This window comes from Micromys minutus, assembly GCF_963924665.1.
Source record: "Micromys minutus genome assembly, chromosome: 15".
Taxonomy (NCBI): Eukaryota; Metazoa; Chordata; class Mammalia; order Rodentia; family Muridae; genus Micromys; species Micromys minutus.
In genome coordinates this window covers 50,674,808-50,695,004 of record NC_137984.1, presented here as the reverse complement: position 1 = coordinate 50,695,004, position 20,197 = coordinate 50,674,808, and the positions used below count along the sequence as shown (strand labels likewise).

Below are 20,197 nucleotides of genomic sequence, written 5' to 3'. Positions count from 1 at the left end.
TCTTGTGTTAGTGGTGTGTGTGTGTGTGTGTGTGTGTGTGTGTGTGTGTGTGTGTGAAAGAGAGACAGAAACAGAGAGAAAGACAGACAGAGAGAGTACTAATATAATTAACCAGAGTTTTAGGGCAAGAGGTCCCAATTCAGCAACCTGAATAACACACACACATAGACATTCACACACTTATACTCACACATACACACACCCTCACACACACCTACACAAGCTCACATACACACAGACTCATCTATACTCATTCATACACATACTCTCTACACACACATACACAGAGAACTTTGATTTCTATGTCTCCAACCTCAGAAGGGGTTGATGTAGTTCAGTTATACAGACCCTCCCCTCAAGGATTATCATGGGTATGAAAAGTTAAGCAAGAGTCTGTCCAGAGTCCTTACAAGAAGTCAGAGATCACAGGCATTGAGTGACTTTGTGGCCTCAGGGCAGAGTCGGTGCTTTTTATCAAAAGCAGTTTCCAAGTGCCTGTTATAAAGAAATTGAAGTCAACTCATTCCCAAGTTAGATTTCTCAGCTGGTCATCTTTCTCTCAACTTTGTTTCACCCTAGAAATTAAATTTGGAGAGCACTACAAGATTGTTTCTACTCTGTTTGTGTTTCGCATGCCTTCTGCATTGTAAGTCAAAATTTCTTCCTGCCATTCATCTCAGAAGCTCCAGGCTGTGTCCAGTGAAGGGCCCAACACCAGCAAAGTGACCTCCATCCCAAAGTCCGGGATGTTAGAAGACAAACACAGAGGGCTGTCTATGGCGGCACCACATTCTTCATCCATCCTTCCTGACACCTGAGCACCTAATACTTTTCATTAGAGCCTAAAACCATTTTCTATCCTGGTTTCCACTGCTAATGTAAATAAGTAAGTAAATAGAATTTAAAAGGGAAACTGTATAAGAGCAAAATGCATGCATCCTTGCTTGTTCACCTGAAGCTATTTAGCCCTCAGCTCATTTCCTGGCATGTAGCAGAGGCTTAGCATCTCCAGATAGGTGAACAAAATTGCCAAATAGCAATTGTTTCTTTTCTATTCTACAAAGTGGTAACCCACAAATGTATTTGTAAACATGTTTGGATAATAGCTAAATGTAGTATTGGGAGTTAACATTTGAGAGATCTGTTCACAATGAATTAATGACAAGGATCTCAGAAGCTTTAAGAAACTCTTACAGCTCATCGTGTAAGGTTATGAATGCACACACTAATCCAGGGAGGGAAGACAGGAGGTGGATAAGGTATCATAGCATGGTCAACGAATGTCCTGGAGCTCTGCCTGTGGCCTATATAAGAAGCACCCAGGTAGCAAGATAGTAAGCCTCTGCAAAAGTACCCAAAGGAACCTAAAATTACACACAAAGCAACCAAACATAAAAAGAGTGTTAAGATACAGAGGAACTACAGTTACTCATGTAGGGCTGTGAGCAGCTGTACTATATAGTTCTTAATAGTGTATATGTGTACGTATACATGCATGCACACACACACATGCACCTATACATACAATGGAATTCACTTAGAAAGCCAAGTATCTAAGACCTTATAGTCCAAGGAAATCTGTGCGCATATGAAGCAATACGAAGCCCAGCCAGAACTCTTCTAGAGAGATCTGAAACAGGAAGCCGTAATGTGAGGTTCAGGTTTTATGCACTTTGCAAACAATGTAAGGTAAGTATGTGCCGCCTCTACCTTTCCAGAATTACCTCTGCTTCGGCACAGCACACCTCTGTCCAATTTTCCACACCAAGTTTGATTGGCCACTTACTTTCCTTGTGTTCACATCTACAATGTGCTAGCAGGCTGTCTCCTACACCCAGCCACTTCCTGTCTCATTCCATTTGCCAAGATTGTCCCATGTCCTGGCCTTGGCCCTCACACAAATAGCTGCATCTTGGCTGAACTGATGCCTAAGGCCATCAACCCTTTGTGGAACGCCGTCTTCCTCCAGTACAGGAGGATTTCTGGAGACTAGGCCAGTCGTCATTAGCTCCTCCCATGCCAGGCACATAATCTTTAAGCACTAAAGTCAAGAGATTCTGGGTGAGAGGACCAGAATTCACAGGAAAGTGAAGAAGGATGCTAAAGGTGAGACACTGTGTACTGGTTCGATGACCACAAATACCTAAACCTACTTTTAAAAGCCAGCTCTAAAACCAAATGCACCGTGTCTGTCTTTTAAATGTAATGAAAGCTATATATAATACTGTTGCTTGGAATTTTCTAGAAGTATATGGTTAACAATTCTGAATACAACTGTGTATTTTGATTTTCAAAAAGTTGAAAGATTCCTCCTCATTATCACAGATGAAATAGGAAACAGGGATTTATTCTTTTTTAAATACTAAGAAAACAAAATTGGGGAAATACATTATTTTACAATTTAAATATAAGTGTTTATAAAAAAGGTCCTAGCTTTTTATAAGAAGGCATTTTTAATATAGATTATTAAAAATAATGATCTTAAGAATGGGCATGGTAATACACACCTTTAATTTTGGTACTTATGAAGAGGGGAATGCAGATCTCTTGAATTTGTAGTTACCCTGGTCTAAACAGTAAGTTCTAGGACAGCCAGGGCTAAAGAGAAAGACCTTGTCTCAATGGCCCCAACCCCTAAAAATGGCTTACATTGAGTTTTTTCTAGAGTTAGAATATACTTGGAGAGTCTTAATTAAAATGCGGAACAATAGAATCATTTTAAAGAGCCAATAATCATCAAAATAGATGAATATTTGTGAGTGAGAATCTCCATCTGTTCTAGTCTCAATTCTGTTGCTATGACACAATATCCTGACCAAAAACCAACCAACCAACCAAAACAAAACAAATACAATTTGGAGGAGGAAAGAGTTTATTAGCTTACTATTCCTGGTTACAGTCCATCATTTGGGGGAAATCAGTAAAGCAGATAATATTACTTCAGTGAACTAACTTCTCTGTATGTAGTTCAGGTTCTGGCCTAGGGAATGGTGCCACCCACAGTGGGCTGGGTCCTCCTACACCAGTTAACAATCAAGAAAATCTTCTACAGGGGTGCCCACATAACAACCTGATCTAGATATCAGATATCAAAACTAACTTCTGTGTGACTCTATATTTTTCAAATTGACAGATAAAATTAGCCAACATAGCTCACAAGGAAAAGCAAACAGAGTTGCAATGGTAAAATTTCTGATCTTGAAGATTAAAAACCTCTTAAGCTCTTTTATATGACTTAAAATATTTATAGTTTAAATAAAATGGCAATATGTCTTTATTATATTTTACCTCACAGAAGAAACATTGGAAATAATCTTTTAGTCTAAAAATTAGTCATTTTGCAACTTTATAAGGAATCTGTATAAAATTTAAGAAGTGAAGTTTGAGTTGTTCTTCCTCAATTTCCTTTATAAACCATAGCTGTTTCCAGGTGTATAGTACATCTGTGACTACAAGTCACAGTGAAGGGGAAAATAACAGATTGGTATGGCCACAGTGGGAAAAAGGTTCTAAATATAGGGATCCATGAGTCACCCCAGGGTACTCCACATTAGATACAGTGCAGGGGGTATTCAAAATGGGTGGCCCTGTCTATCACTGACCTCTCAGTCCTACTCTGTCGTGCAAAGTGTTCTGTTTGCTTATCAAAATCAAAATTGTACGGCACCTTCTCCTGGAAAGCCAGGGCCTCTGGCTGTCCTCAGGTTGCTAGTTTTGTTGTTTGCTCTTTCCTCATCCTGGTATTTCTGGGAAATTTTTCATTCTTTGGGATCTGTTACTAAAATAGTCTGATACATGAAATGAAGACCTCTTAACCTCAAGTCTGAGGAAATCACACAGTGGCTAATAGTTACTTTCTGTTCAAGTTTACGTGCTGTGCAAGGCGTCCTAAAAGAGACATCTCTTCCTCCCGTCTTATTACAGCTCCATTTCTTGTGTAAACTAAACCTCCCCAAGGGGATTTCCTAAACAGGAAGCTTTCTTTCCTAATGGTGGAACCAGAGACTCCAACTATCTCATTTTAAACATATCCTTATGTTTTTTTTTTAAAACTAGAGTAGAACTCAGCTCACTTCCCACTGCTCTGATTTATAATAGTTTTCCCAGAGTTCATGCAGACTAGAGCAGTCACTGACTTACCTGGGCAGTACATTGAAAAGCCTGTAAATGAGATGCAGATGAGAACAGGCTGTTTAGACTGGTAAGGTATACGGCTTTAAATGTAGTCCTTACTGATCCAAGGCACATGTCAAAGATGGTAAATAAAACATTAGTGCCAGTTTGTGTCGGGACAGGTAGGAGCATAAACATTTATTCTCCCTAGTCTAGGAAAAGTTTAAGCAGGAAGCTCCCTTACCACTGCCTAGAAATGAAATGATGGTGTCCGTTAATTTCAAAACACAAGGGGCTGGTGGGACAGATCAGGGGAAGCACTCGCTTCCCAAGGTGAGGATCTGAATCCAGATCTCCAGCAACCACAGGAAAAGCTAGGACTGTGCTGCTTGCAGCCCCAGCACCGTGGGGACCAGACACAAGAAAAGAATCTCCAAGACTTTGCTTGTTGCCAAATTAGCTCCAGGATCAATGAATAAAACAGAGATCAATAGAGTAAGTTACCCAAAGCCAGGCACAAACACACCTACACAGGTATGTACACACATGCACACGCACACACACAGCTAATTAGTACCTTCATCTCCTTTCTACATTAAGACGAGTGGAATGATGTTCACTCTGGATAGACACGCAGGCTCACTCATAGTTTTTAAGGCTCTTCTATTGCCTTTTGCATTTTTTGATAATTTTTTTTTTTACCTTGGAGGCCTGTGTGTCCATTTTGACAGTTGTTAAATTATGCCCACTGTTCTGTGTGAGAGAAACAAACATCACTATTCAATTGCTCTTGTGTTCCAGCTAACAGAAGTAAAGTAGATGTCTCTTGCCCTGTTATACACAGCACAGGCTGGCTGCAAACTTGCTGTCCTGGCTGGTCTTGTGTCAACTTGACACAGACTGGAGTCATTAGAGCGGAGGAAGCCTTGGTTGAGAAAATGTCTCCATGAGATCCAGCTATAAGTCAGTGCTCAATCAAGAAACCAATAAATGAATAAATGTATGTCTCTTGGTCACCTTCCAAAGGTGATCCCAAAGAAAAACACAATTGAGGTATTTACTAGAGATAAATTTCGAGTGTTTACAGCTTCAGGTTTGCTTGGAGGAACTCCTTATATCACTCCATGTGGGTGGGACAGGGAATAGGGAGGCACTTGTATAAATCAGGACCATAGGGTAGCTTACAGGATCCTTCCACAACCCAATACTAACTCTTGAATTGGCTAATTCTTTCGAATAGAAACATTGAGTGGCACTGAATATCTTGGCAACCTGACAGAAAATATGTGTCCACTAAGACCCACTGCCTTTAACACACGCAATGGTAACTTTTATTTCAGCCCTTCAGAAAAGGAACTGGCTTTTGTCTGAAGTAAGTGGCTGAGTCGATTATCTTGGAATAAGACAGAAGCACCCTGGCCTGTTAGGTACCCCTGATAGAACCTTTAGGAAGCAATAGCTCAGAACGGTTCCAAAGGAACACTTATGGCACTGAGTACATCATCACTGTTGGGGGGAGTGTTTGCCAAATGAGAACAGAAAAGAGAGACCACCTTTGGATACTGAGTGTGGATCAGAAATATTTACACCCAAACATGGCTTTATTTTTACCATAAAGCCAATAGAGTGCAAAAGAGAAAATGGCTAGGCCCTGCCTTGTGCAATGAGGTCGCCAGGTGAGTCACCAAAGAGACCCGCTCAGAGGAAGGAAGGGACTAAGTACAATCCCGAGAACATGGACCAAGCGAGTTACCAGTCCCAAATTTTTATCCTGCTCCAGTGAACACCTCGATGTAGAGTTTTCCTGAATGATTCTATGGGAGTCAGCAATCTACTGTGTAGGAAAATGAGACAGGCAAAGTTTGCTGGGACTGCAGCAAGGGCACGTGACAGCCACACATGGGGCACAGTGCTCTTGTCACCTCCACTAGGGGAAAAAGATGCTGATAGATTCCACAGGAGCTGTGGCCGAGGGGCTCCTCACCAGATGTGCAGGGGTGATGTCATGGGAAGTCTGCTCTCAGAGCGGGTCTAGAAAGACGCAGAGCTGGCTCTGCAGAGGGGAAAGTAAAGGTGAAGCCAGAGCCGGCTCTCAATAGCACAGAGATAGGACTTGGTACAGAAAACCCTGAAGGATTCAGTTTAGCTGATATGGGAAGAAGTCTGAGGCCCCCACTGGGGCCGGAGGCACCTCACAGGAAGCCCTTGTCTTACGGGGGCAATTGGGAAATGAAAGGTCACATCAGCCAAGATTTTTCTCTGAGACATGAAGATAGATGGGACAAAATAAAACGAACTCAGGGGCCCAAGCAGAAGGCGGACTCTGTAACGCGCCACAGTGTTAAGTGTATCAGGACTGAAGCCACCGTTACAGCAGCATATCACCTGAAATAACTACCTCCCAGTATATTTGAGACAAACTTTCTCTTTGTTTCCAGGATTCAGTCTCCGGTCTCAAAATGACTCATTTTCACAGTGAATCCACAGGACCCATCTCTAACATCAGTGTCAAAGTATCTTTCTCTTACACTGCACTTGTGACCGTTTTTTAAAAGGTATTTTATTTCTTTAAGCTGTAATCTTCACATCACTGCAACCCACAGCTGCACAAAGTTTTACAAGCACCACTCTGGGAAGAGTGAGTGACAGTCCAACTCTGAGACAGTGCTGAAGCTTTCTGTCATAGAACAGTGGCATGTCGCTGAAGGGGGTAGCAGCTGGAGCAGTGAGCTTACAAACTCCTCAGCATTACACCCTGAGTCACAAACGCTGCTTTTATCCAGCCCATCACAGTTGCAAGCACAGCGTTGTTGTGCCATTTCAAGAGTAAGTGGGGAAACATGATGCTAAAAGTACATGTACTGGGGGAGACACGGGGATTAAAAGAAATGTGTCATGGTACCGGTGTCCTCGGAGGTAAAGCCTTTGTTCAGCAGGTACAAAGCCCCGAATTCTGCGCCCAGCGTGTCTCAGAAGAAACAGGTAAGACTGAAACGTATGTTACCGGGAATATTGACAAAACTTTGCAGAAGCAAAACCGAGCAAAACGCGGTTGTTTTTTGGACTGTGTTTTTTGGACGCTGAGAACACAAACCCCCACGGGGCGTCTCAAACTGTGGTCTGTGGAGGGCGAACACTGGGTAAAAAATGGCGGGAGTTTCAGGCTTGGGAAGGTGACTTAGCAGGACAAGTGCTTGACACACAAGCCTGTGGACCCACACAGAGCTGGATGGTTATGGCGACCCCATGTTATCGCAGTAAGTGGGAGGCAGAGACTCAGCAGCACAAGCAAAACTAGGTAAGATGAGGCAGAGAAACAAGCCCCAGTTCATGGAGGGACCCACTCAATACATATGGTAGAGAGTGATCAAAAGGGGGCCAACATATACACGTGCACACAAAAAAGAAGAGCAATAAAATAGTGATATGTACTACAGAATAAATAATACATAATAAATAATAAATTATAGTATAGAATAAGTAATAATGATATAATAACAAAATAAATAATCAATAAGAATGGTATGTACTGCATAACAAATAATACATAATAAACAATAAATAATAGTATAGAATAAGTAATAATGATATGATAACAAAATAAATAATCAATAAGAATACAAGTACTTCACAAACCAGCAGGAGAGCTGAGGTGTTACACAACAATTAGCCAGCAACAGGTGAAAATGCAGGCCGCTCTCCTCCCTTCCCCCCACTCTCTCTTCCTCCCTGCCCCCTTTCCCTCAGTGCTGTGGATCCACGGTCTTCCCTCCTGGTGTGTTCTCCCTCAGATTCAGCTGTTGCTTCCCCTCTAATTGGAATGCAGCGGCACAAAGCAGGAGTCGGAAAGAATTTATTCAGTGGCCCATCAGTGACAGACATCATTTATCGGGAATCTATTTTATCAGGCTTGATAGTATATAGCTAAATATATGTAAAACCTCAGTGAGTTGATATTTTTTAATAGCGACTACCTGAACAAATGGAGGTGGGGGTCAGAGACACCAGCTGGTGCACATGTCTAGCCTACTTGGTTTTCACAAGAACCCACGGACAGTGAGCAGTACCTGAAGAACTAACACAAGAAAAAAATACTGAGATTTCATTTGACTTGATAGCTCAAGAAGACTTTGTTTTAGAATCTAACTCCATGTGCATTCTGACATACGTTGCATGGGATGAATATTACTTGGCTATAGGTAATGCCACAAAAACAGTCTACTACACACTAACACCCTAACAGTAACACCAAAATAACAATATAAAGTAAAATAAATGCCACAAAACACTACAACCATAACAGTAACACCAATAAAATAAAATAAAATGCCACCGAACACTACAAGCCTAAAAAGCTTAGCAGCAAGAATACAGAGAAAATAAATATTACCTTTATGCAATTTCTACTGTCTTTGAACTCCCTGAGACTCAGAGCTCTGGGTCTACCTTAGCTGGACTGGAACACTATCACAGTGAGCCTGCTGCACACAGAGCACAGTTGTCTGAAATTACAGCAAAGTCAAATGTGTATCAAAAGGGGCCATGCGGGGAAGGAGAAGTCACTGCTGTGTCATTTAATAAACCCACTGAGCACCGAGGGCTTGGGCAGCCAAATTGAATTTTAAATGGTTCCTACAAGAGGCTATAGTCAGTAGAGCTACCACTGACTTTTTATCCACCAGGGGATCAAAATAGAATACCATCTTTATGCATGAGACTCCCCACCTTAAAAAAAAAAATCCTACAGGAAAAAAAACCTATAGTACTCACCCCTCACCTTTCTAAACTCCATCTTCCCCAAGGCTGTCTTTTGCTAATGAACATTATGCAAAAAGATTTTATTCCACCTTGTTCCTATTGCATTTTACTCCGGACAGCAAAACTTTCTCCCACCGAGTGAAAGTGCCCTATGGTCCTGAACCATCACATAATAACTGCCAAGCAGCTGGCACTCTCCAGGGGAAGCTTAGCACCCACCAGTATGGCAGATCTGCCAGACGCTCTTTCAACCAGCACAGCCAATGGGAAAAGAAAGCTTGAGATGCAAAAGCTCTGCCTACTTGAGAGTAAGGGAAGAAATGTCTTCTTACATAACGTTTGAAAACCACAATTTGTATAATTCTGTGTGTTCTAATCCTGATCATTCTTACAAGCTCCATGCTTGAAGTTCCCAGCTTCCCCCTTCACTCTGAGAAGCTCAAACTCCCACCAGAATTTGAAGGACAAAATGTCCCAAGCTGAGCTGACCTCCTTGCTGCTCAAATCTGTAGCTATCTTCCTACTCATGAATGACAGCGTCCTTCAAGGCATCACTGGACTTGGAACTAGTAAGACCATTGCTACTTTATCTTGTCAGTGGCAGCCAATTGCCAATGCTCCCCCTCCCCCACTCCTCCTCCCTCCCCCACATTTCTCTTTGCCTAATACATTTTATAGAGTCCATCCCAGAGGAATCACCAGCCAAGGGTTCCATAATCCAGTATGAATTCTGACTGGAGGGTTTGAGAGAAGGGAAATGAAGACAGAGATCACCCTTCTCCCCAGAGCGTGAAGAGAAGGTGGAATCTCAGTGGCCATGATGATTATGTAGAACATTTTCCAAAGTGGGAATCTGACCAGAAGTAAAGCACAGCCAAGCTCCAAAGATGTATCCTTGTTTGCCCACCTGTCTGTCTGCCTGTCTGTCTGTCTGTCTCTGTCTGTTTCTGACCATCTCTGTCTCCCTCTCAAAGCAATAGTGAATATTTAGAATAAAGGACTTGGGATCTGAAGCTGAGTTTGGATAACACACCATGGGCTGATCTTTTGTCACACCTACCCAAAGGATGTACATAAATAATCTTGGACAGTTACTGGAAGCTTCTTAGCCCTGTCAGCACATTTGTTTATAGTTTCTGATATTAGAATTCGGACATCTTGATGGCAGATGCTAACATCAATATTCAACACAAGGCGAGCATCTGCCGTTCTGGGAAGAAGAAAAAAAAAACTTTCAAAGAGCCCATATTATAAGTTTGGAGCAGATAGCAAATTATTATCACAGCTCTTGCAGGCACTTTGCTGGACTCCAGAAATAAGATTTTAACATTTTGACTTTGTTCTTTTGCTTCCTAGGATTGTATATGAGAAGGACATTTGCAATTTAATTTTTGCAATTAGAGGTATAACGCCTTTTTTTCTCTGATTTTAAATTTGAGGATAGAGTACAAAATGGAAACAATTACATTCCCCTAATCAGATAGATAGATAGATAGATAGATAGATAGATAGATACATACATACATACATACATACATAGGCAGGCAGGCAGACAGACAGATAAGTTAGACAACCACATTAAAAATCTACGTGAGAGACCAGGATAATGAACTGAACGGCTCAGTCAGGAAGGATCAGTTTCATAAAACCACCAACCTGCAGTGAATGTTTGTGAGAAGCCGCTGTATAGCACAACTGCCGGGTGTCCACCAGACTTGTAAGCTCAGCCCAACAGAGCAAAGTCTTCCCCTAGGGGCAGAAGAGATGGCTCAGTGGTTTAGAGCACTTGCTGGTCTTACAAAGGACCTCATTTGGTTCCTGGCACCCACATGGCAGCTCACAACCATCTGTAACTTCAGTTCCAGAGGATTTGATGCCTTTCCCAGCCTCTAAAATCACTGCACACAAATGGTACTCAGGCAAACATGTAGGCAAAACATCCGTACACATAAAATAAAACAGATAAATCTTCAAACTGTTCTTCAAAAGATTCAGTACTGATTATGCTCAGAAACTCTGAATTCATGATATAACGTAAAATAGCTTGTAAAAGGATTTGTGTTTATGTGCGCATGTGTGCAGGAGCACATTCTGGAGCACATGCTGGAGGGAGAGCTGGGTCCCCAGGAGCTACAGTTATGGTGGCTGCAACCCACCCACCTGTGCTGAGAACGAAACTCAGATCTTCTGCAAGAGTGTCAAGTTGCACCATTTCCCCAGCATTTAATTAACACTTTAATAGGACTGATAGATAGTATTTGTAGTTTAATTGATAAAAAAAATTGAGGCTATCTTTGGTCTTACTCTAAAATTCGGTGTTCTCATCTATAAAAGAGAACAACTTGCTTAGTTGAGGTGAAATGAAAATTGTACTACAGATTTCTTCACCAGACTTAACCCAAGTAAGTTAAACTGCTATAAGCCCAGCCCATTCTCCTTAAAGACTGCTGATGTCCCTCAATACTGAAGGATCTGTAAGATCTGTTGGAATGGAATCCGATAATTTTCATAACTAACCACTTTGAACTCTTGTTCCTGCTAAATAGATTCTTCCTGTTGGCGTGTCTCTTCACACAGGAATCAATGGTTCTCAGAACATCATGGAGATTGTGCTTAAAGATCAACAAGGTCAATTCTAAAGGCATCAAGGATGAAAACTGTTGGTCTCATATAATTATTTTTCTGATTTTAATACACACCTACATAGCCACCCCGGCTAAGTTGGAAGGTTCAAGTTCTGATGGTGGACACTAGTTGTGTGCAAACTATGTGGGTCTTAGGAGACCGTATGGAAACAGTGTAAGGATCTCAACTGTCTTTCCTGAGTTCTTTCTAGCAAACATTTTTAATTCACATCCCTCAGTCAGTTCATGGTGTGACAAGCCAGTCGGTAGCTGGTACACTAGGTGAGGCTAACCCTTTAGTGACTGCAGCTATGCTAGCTATGGGTGCATTGCTAGCTATGGATGCATTAGTGGATGCAACAAGGCAGTTAAGCGAAAACTCACACGACTCTCTGAAAAAATACAGAGGAACCAAAGCAGGTCAGAAATCTCAGCAATTGAAGGGAAATTATTCTGTTGATGCCAATATGGCCAGCCCTGTGTCATGGGTAACCTCACAGTCCCTGCGTCATGGGTAACCTCACAGTCCGTCGTCTTTTAAAGAATTCAAAACCAGTAACTCAAACTGGAGATGGAGTTGGTGTGGGGCTGAGTACAAATCCCCCAAAAACATACCAAGATCCTAAGATACTGAAAGATTATGAGGTTGCCTCAGAAGATGTCAAGGTAAAGGACTGAAGCACAGCTCTCAGAATATAATCTTTCCCAAGGTATAGAATGGAAAATGACAGTTAGTTCTCTTTTGCTTTACAATCGCATCTGTTAAGGTAACTATCGCTTAAGGCAAACAGGATGACTTACAGAAGGCAATTTCTGAATTAACACGTCTGTTTCCACAGTACAAATTCTAATGTTCTTCACCTCAGATCTTATAATCCTCAAATACCAACTCTGACGGCTCTAAGATTGACACCTATATACGCTACACTGTGACCTATGTGATATGACTTAGACATAGTCAAGGATAAGGGCTTCAGTGAGCATCACTGGCTTAGTCAAGGGTTCTGTGTACCAACTGACGCTTGTTAACCTCTTCCACCTGGGCTCAACTTAGCCCTACTGAACACTCTTTGGGGCAGAGCTCTGGACTCTTCATGGGACATAAGCTCACTGGTGAAATCTCTAGACCCCTCATAAAGATCGCCATATTGAATCCCCGTATGAGAAGCTTGGAAGTTCCACGGCAAAGTATCAAAACAATGGGGAAAAAATTAGATCCCAGCTCAGAAAAGCTCTCCAAGTAAACACTAAGACTTACATCAATGGCTACTTGAAACATGCCATCCACACGCATTGTGCGTATGACTATACAAACGTTGGTGCTGCAGATTTTATGAATGAGTAGCTAATGTGCCATTATTCCTGCACATAAGAAATCTAGAGTTTGGAGCAGGCAGGCTCTAACAATGCACTTCCAGTGTCACTCTCTATGTCCCCTGTTCCCGCTGTGCCACTTTCTCTCTCTCTCTCTCTCTCTCTCTCTCTCTCTCTCTCTCTCTCTCTCTCTCTCTCTAGCTCAATCTTATTCCTTGTGTGCTATCAGTACACATGACAGGTGTGATGACAGGTGGTGACTGGGTGACCGGAATGTCCTACCACTGTGTAAGAGTGGATCATCTTCTTTTGGACATCTGCTGAAGACCAGGAAACTCTTCACCAATCAAAAGGGACTCCTCAAGTACTTTCCCGACCTAACCATTACAAGGTGTGCTTGGAAGTATGCAGTTGACCAGAAGCTGCCAAGGCTATCCCAGTGTTCCCTGGGCCATCCCAGGGAACAATTCCTTACTGGAGACTTGGACCCACAACATGCCAACTACAGAAGCTATACTATGTCATGTCTTTAGTTTTCCTCCTATAAAAATCTTGCTTTTGGTATAAAAGAATGAGAAATGGAGGGAAGTTTCATATAATAGGGATCATAACCGTATTGTGAAATGCAAATTATACATTTAAAGCTAATTCCAGAAAAATATCACAAGAACAAGGCAACCCTGATGTACCCAACCGAAACCACCTCAAAGCCGACCATTTACCATCCTAAACTGTGCCCCAGAAGCAACATAAGCACTATAACCTAAAAACTTGTCAGGAACGCAAATCCCTATAAATTGTGTGTGTGTGTGTGTGCGCGCGCGCGTGTGTGTGTGTGTGTGTGTGTGTGTGTGTATGAGAAAGAGAGAGACAAAGACAGTGTTTGCTATACAGTTAAAGACCTGGAGCTAGCGGTTTGTTAGTGGTAGAGCATTTGCCCATTATATGCATGCATTAGAAGACACAGATCGACCCTCCCCCCTTTCTCTCTCCCCTTACCCCCTCTCTCCCCCTTTTTCTTTCTCTGTGTATATATGTGTATATATCTTTGATGACTACACAGTTTTATCCTGGACAAAGAAAGACACAAGTCAGACATCTTTCTCAGAGCACCTTAAACATACCCCATACATGCTAATATTTTTATTATGCATTATATTTTCCAAAGCCTTTCTACAGACCTTTTAAAAACTAAAGAAAGAGTAAAATTTAGTGCTCACTATTTTTAAATGGTGACAAAAGCAAGTCTTCCAATAAAGATAGCAGCAATAAAGTTCACCTACGAGTTATCCCAGGGACCGTGGCACTTATTCCTTGAAGCAGTCCTAAGATAGGAGGTCTTTATACAGAAGCCCAGTTTTATGTTGGTGTCCTGACTGGAAGGAGAGATTTAACTTCTGATCAGCCATCACAAGAATACTCAGATTCAAGGTTGACACTCTGTCCTTTACCTTGTTCCAAATACTGCAGGGGTTGTACTGCCCGGTGTCACACCATATGGGCAGACTCCGGACCCAGCAGGCAACAGTGAGCAGGACGCCTCTGTGTCTTGGCATTTCGCTGCTTCCTGTTGTTTTTGGAACAACCCTCACTTTAGCTAAACATAACCCTTCTTGGAGATTCATTTTTAGCAAAAGAGTCTGTCTCTTTCCCGGCAGAGTTTCCAAAATGCTCTTACACTCTGACAATAATTTCAAGACTCTCAGAACTCACTGATTTACCATCTCCTGGTCTTTAAAAACACTCACCCACTTTATAAAGAATCAAATAAAAGAAAATTACTAACCACATACGTTTTGTGAATTTAAAAATAAAAAACAATTCTGTAGTGACCAACTGGAGAAAATCCTTTTGAAGGCATGCTGTCCCAGCGTCTGGCCTCCTATTGGCTGTAATGGTTAGTGACAGATTGTCACACTCTCTCTCCATGATTCATGTCACTTTTTAACTCTAAAATTACAATTTTCTGTGATAACTGGCACATCTATTAAGGAGGTAGATTTTTTAAATAACCCTCTTAGGTTTTTACTATCAGATCTGACCTAAGAAACATGTATAGAGAGAGAATAAGGCAATGTCAACTGTTAGAGCCTGGTGAGATGGGTAAGAACACTCACTGCTTAAGTGTGAAGACCTGGGTTCAAGTCCTGGGTCCTGTAAATGCTGGGCTTTCTTGTACATGTACCAAACCTCCAGCACTGCTAGGCTTTTCAATGCAGATTCTCTGAGAGACTGTCTCAGGGGAATAAGACAAGGGTGAAGGACCAAGACACCGGTGTCCATCTCTGGTCCCTGCAGGCACCTGCGTATGTGCACAAAACACACAGAAACACCAGCACACACCAGAAAACAAATGAGAAACAAGAAGGGAGGGAAGGAAGGAGGTAAGGAGGAAAAGAGGGAGGGAAGGAGGGGGGAGGGAGGGACAGGAGGAGGAAAGAGCAAACCAATGGTATTTATCTCTAACTTAAAGTCAGCAGCTCTTACCAAGCAGGGGAATTTGAAACATGTATACAAAGCAAAGCATGATTATCTAAAAATATATAACTTTCTTAAGTGTCTGTCCACTTGGGTGTTCTATAGAATAAAGAGTTAGCTCCACATAATTCCAAAAAATCTATACATGGGATCATGAAACATATATACAAAGTAGGGCATGGTTATTTAAAAATGTATATATAACTTTCTTAAGTATCTACCACTTGGGGATTCTATAGAATGAAGAGTTAGCTTCATATGATTCAAAAAAAATCTATACCCAGCTTAGAGAGGGAAGGAGAAGTCTCCTGGGTCTCAGATTCACTTCTTGTGGCCTTCCTTTATTACACGTTTAAAGGTAATCAATAAAAGCTGATTTCTCTTTGTAAGCATTTTCCTATTCTGCCAGAAATAATAGCAGTCTCTGCTCTAAAATGAAAAAAAAAAAAAAGGAAAGTAATATTTACCATAAGAGGAGAAAATGGAGCTGCCCAAGCATTTTTCCTGCGCCAAGTAAAACACCAAGCAGGCTCTGTGTATTCTTAAAGAAAAAGATTCTCCTCAATTGTCCTAGGTTAACTCTGCTCTGAAAGTCTGTGGCAACAAGGTTTCAAACACTGTGTGGCTTTTAATGACGACCCCCCTGTTTCCTAAGAGTTTTACTACATTTCTGTGTAAATGTATGTATTAAGGTCAACAAAATAGGGAAACAGGCAGAAGACACTGACAGCCCCCAAAGCAGCCCCACCCCCAACACAGTCTGAGATGTGAAACCCAGTGAAGCTAATTCCAGATGAGAAAACAAAACAGTGCACATAAATCTAAGTCTTGCCTAGAAACACAGAGTCACTTTGCTATACCCATTCTCAGCTCACTGACTTACAAAGTTTTATGATAAACAATCTGAAATAAGGCACTGGGGTTCTCTACTCTGTATTGGATACTTCAAAATGGCCATTTTAAGGGCCTATTCTTCTTCTGGATTTTTCACAAAAGACTGCAAAAAAAGTATCAAGTGGAAGAATGACACACTTTTCCTTTGTTATGAAGTTATGCACACACTTTCCCAGGCTTTCCGACATTCCTGCTTCCCTTCTGCCTGTCTGTCTGTACCATCTCTGCAGGCTGTCACAGTTCACCAGGCCATACAGTAAACCAGACAAGTTCAGCCAGTCAGGTTGAAAGATGGAGGTGAAAAAGCCCAGTGGAAAATATATAAAGTGCAATTAGAACCATATGACCAGAGATATTGAAGCAATACTTGTTGGAAGAGCGCCAAGTGAAAGTCAGCCCTTGTCTGGTGTTACTGAGACTATCCAGCGAGTTCAGGACAGCACACACCATTCTTTAAACACTGTATTCTTTTCTTTCCCCTACAGAAAAAGTTACCAGAGAAGATCTCACACTGTAATCAGCCTAGAACAGTGTTTGTAACATTGTGAATAATAAACTTGCCAAGATGAAATTGTGCATCGGAAACTTACTTTGAAAGTAATTTAAAATTAAGCAAGGGTCAGTCAGTGCTCTACCCACCGGAAGTCTTACAGGGTCTTCATGATCACAACATTGAATCAAACACTTTCTGCATTTTTCTACAAAATCTTAGCCTCTAAAGACCTCAAGTGTCTAGCAAGGCAAAGACAATCTATGAGTCTGTTGTTGGACAAAAAGCCCACGATGCTATGAAATACCAACTATTTCCCTAATACAACACATGTGACCAACAGCCCATCTATGTTTGTGTCACAGACATTGTACCCAGCAGGCCAAGGATGTGCATAGCTAAGGGTGAACAGGCATGAAGAACCATGACAGCATCAAAGAATTCTGGTAAAAATCTTGGGAGTTACTTCAGATCTATCCCTGCACCCCCAATGCCCAATTACAGTCACATCAGCAGACAGATGAAACGTACTTCTCAATACTGCTTTGAGATTCTATCGAAACAAATGGAGTTTGGTAAAGTCACTTACCCCCCAGGAACTGGATTCCCCCAGCCACTCGTCCCACTGTCCTGGAGATGAGTTCTGACACGCAGCATCCCATAAGGGCAGTGAGAGCCACCAGGAGGAGCAGGCCACAGCCCAGGCCTGTCACTATGGTACAAATCCTCCATTCCGTGCTGGGGATGCCCTGGAAGGAAGCATAGCGCCCACACTCCTCCACCATCACCATCATCTGCCGACTCTCATCATGCACAGGATAGGAGCACCTCCGGAAAGTGCCGAAGGACACGGGCTTGCCTAGCTGAGACCCCCAGAGCCAGTAAGGCATGAAGAACCCCACACAGGAGGTGGCAGCAGAAAGGAAAGAAAGCAAAGCCCAGATCACTCCAGTACAAGTCAGGCTGGATGCCATCTTCCAACAGGTAGTGCAAAGAGGGCCGAATGTGACTGTCCTGACGGTGTGAAGGAAGGCGCGTGGTCACCAGAAACTCCCAGGTAATCCACAGTTCTTCAAGGCGTAGGTAGCTGCTTGCTGTGACGGATCTTTAGCCTTCCCGAGATCAGCTTCTCATACTTTATAGTAAAGACGGTGGCCCCTGGTAAAACAGAACGGGAAACAGTGAGAGCTCAGTACGTCTAGCTTGTGTCTATGTCTCAAGAAGCACCACGATTTTCAGTTAAGAAACTTCAAACTTCCTTCATTGCTTCCAAGGTGGGAAAAACCCACTCTCTCCATACGCCTCTCTATACAAGTTTTGCCAAACTAGCACCAAACTCTTCCATGTCTTCATCTCCATGTAAAATGCTCCCAAATTAACTCTGACAGCTATTTGCTTAAAAAAAAAAAAAAAAAAAAAAAAAAGAAAGAAAAAGAAAGAAAGAAAAAGAAAGAAAAAAAACAAAAAACAAAAAAACGAATGGCTTCTATTTGCCAAATCAGTGAATTCACTTCTCACACTCACATTAAGAGCGATGTAGTGTTTTGTTTTGTTTTTACTAGAAGTAGACATAATTCCGGATATTAAAATAAAATGAACCATATAGCAGAGTTTGTTTGTTTGGCTTTCATGTTCACACTCAGTTTCTAGCAACTCCTCGGCGTCACTTGATGGGTGTGCCAACCAAGCAAAGTCATGGTGGGAACTTCTAACAATTACCAAGTGCTATAAACTTAACTCACAGTACTCACCACCCGGGTGTGTGCATTGGTTAGACCAGTAGTTACACACTCCCGGTACTCGTTAACACTGAGAACACCTTCTGCCTTAATCTTTCGGGGACAAATGCAAGCCTCTTCTATTCAAGCCTCCTGTTTTGACTCATTGGCTTTAGTGATTTCACCTGCTGGTCACTTCAGACCAGGCGCTCCAGTTTTTTTCCAATACTCGGTGTCAAAAGTCAGCTATTCAAGGGGGTCGACGGGGTGGGCTGACTCATAACACCAGACCACACTCTCCACAAGAACACAGAACAGCACCCACCCTCGGGTTCCATCTGCAAACTGCTTCCAAACTCCAGCTTCAGAACCTACAGCAAACTCTTGTCTCCTACAATTCACTGGCCCTCGGTTCTGGATTCTACCCCAAGGGAGCTCCCTCTGGCTATGGCTTTTAAAATCGTGTCAGCTGTGAGCAGAGGCTGAAGTTGAGTTGGTCTGGGGGTCACCAGTAAAGATAGGGAGAGGGAGGCTCTTCCTCAGCTGGAGAGAGTTGCCCTAGTCCAGATGAACTTAAAGCCACCAACCTCCTCCAAAACTGCTAGACGCGCCGCACCCTGGGGCACTCAGGGACACACACAATGATCTCTGGATGTTAAGAGGCACAGGGAAGTTCTTGCAGCGGCTCTGAGAAAGGGATGGATAAGGAAGGGAAGGAAGGCAGCACCCCCGGAGGCCAACAGGACCGCCGCTGAACCACGCTGCTCCAAAAGACTGGAAGGACCCGGGCGCGGGGCCGCGGGGCGCGCTACTTACCCGGCCGGGCGGCGGCCGCGGTCCCTGGCGGGTCCCGGGCGCAGCACAACTTGCTGTCTTTCCCTGGCTGGGACAGCGCGGCTCCGAAGACTGTCTTTTTTGCCTTTGCCACTATCTCAGCAGAGATGGAGGCGAATCTGGAGAGTCCGGGTGGAGAGTCTGGAGGAGCCGCCCGGAGAGCCCGCGGGCTGTGGCCGTGCGGCCCGGGAGCACCGTGGATGCCGGCTCCAGCTTTGGCAGGCAAGGCACGCGCCGCCTCCTCCCCGCCCTCCCCTTGCCGCTGTCCCCACCCCTCGGCCCCGCCGCGCAGTCCTGGGCGCGCGAGAGTGGGGGCGGCAGACAGACTGAGAACCCAGGGAGAAAGTTGCTCGCCTTCTCTGCAGCTCCCCGGGGGCGCAGAGGCCACGCCCGACCCCTGGTTTGCTTTTCTGGGTCAAGCGCTGGGGTCTGGGGCTGCAGTGTTCGCACAGCCTTTATGAGGACGAGGATGGGAAGTAGCCCCAGAGCGATGCCTGTGAGCTTTAAGGGACTCATGAGAAATGGTCACTTGGGAGGGCAGAGACCATGACGGGTGTGGACGTAGGAATGAGAAGGCTGGGCGCGCCACGCGAGGCTGCTGGATTCCGTGGTGGCAAGCCAGAGAGAAGGGAAGCAGGCTGCTCCAGCCAGCCTCTCCCAACAGCTGCAAACCTTTGGGAACTTCTTTAAGACATTTCTCTTCCTCTTTTGCATCTTCCTCTCCCCTCCTTTACCTCCTCCTCTCGCCCCTCTCCTCTTTCTACTACCCTCCCTCCTCCTCCCGCCCCCTTCTCTTCCTCTTATCTACTCCACTTCCCAGCCCTTGATCAACCTTAACATCTATCTCCACAACCTTTGGGTTTTTCTCTCTGAAAACCCTCTGCTTTTGATTTCTTCTCAGGACCTGCCCAGTTCTGACTTGCCCTGAAGCATTTAACCCTTCGGAAGCCAGAGCCGTTGTTCTTTGAGTGACT

General features: G+C 43.3%; 1 protein-coding gene across 1 annotated transcript in view; it reads right to left on the bottom strand.

The window, feature by feature from the left end:
• The window catches only part of LHFPL6 (LHFPL tetraspan subfamily member 6), a 190,345-nt gene extending 170,949 nt beyond the window's left edge, over positions 1 to 19,396 (bottom strand). Inside the window, exons 1-2 of the mRNA XM_080929579.1 lie at positions 19,206 to 19,396; positions 17,261 to 17,829 (exon numbers count right to left, since the gene is read on the bottom strand). Of these exons, the coding sequence (XP_080785705.1) occupies positions 17,261 to 17,645 (385 nt within the window). The 5' untranslated portion in view covers positions 17,646 to 17,829; positions 19,206 to 19,396. The remainder of the gene's footprint in view (positions 1 to 17,260; positions 17,830 to 19,205) is intronic.
• Positions 19,397 to 20,197: the final 801 nt, after the last annotated feature.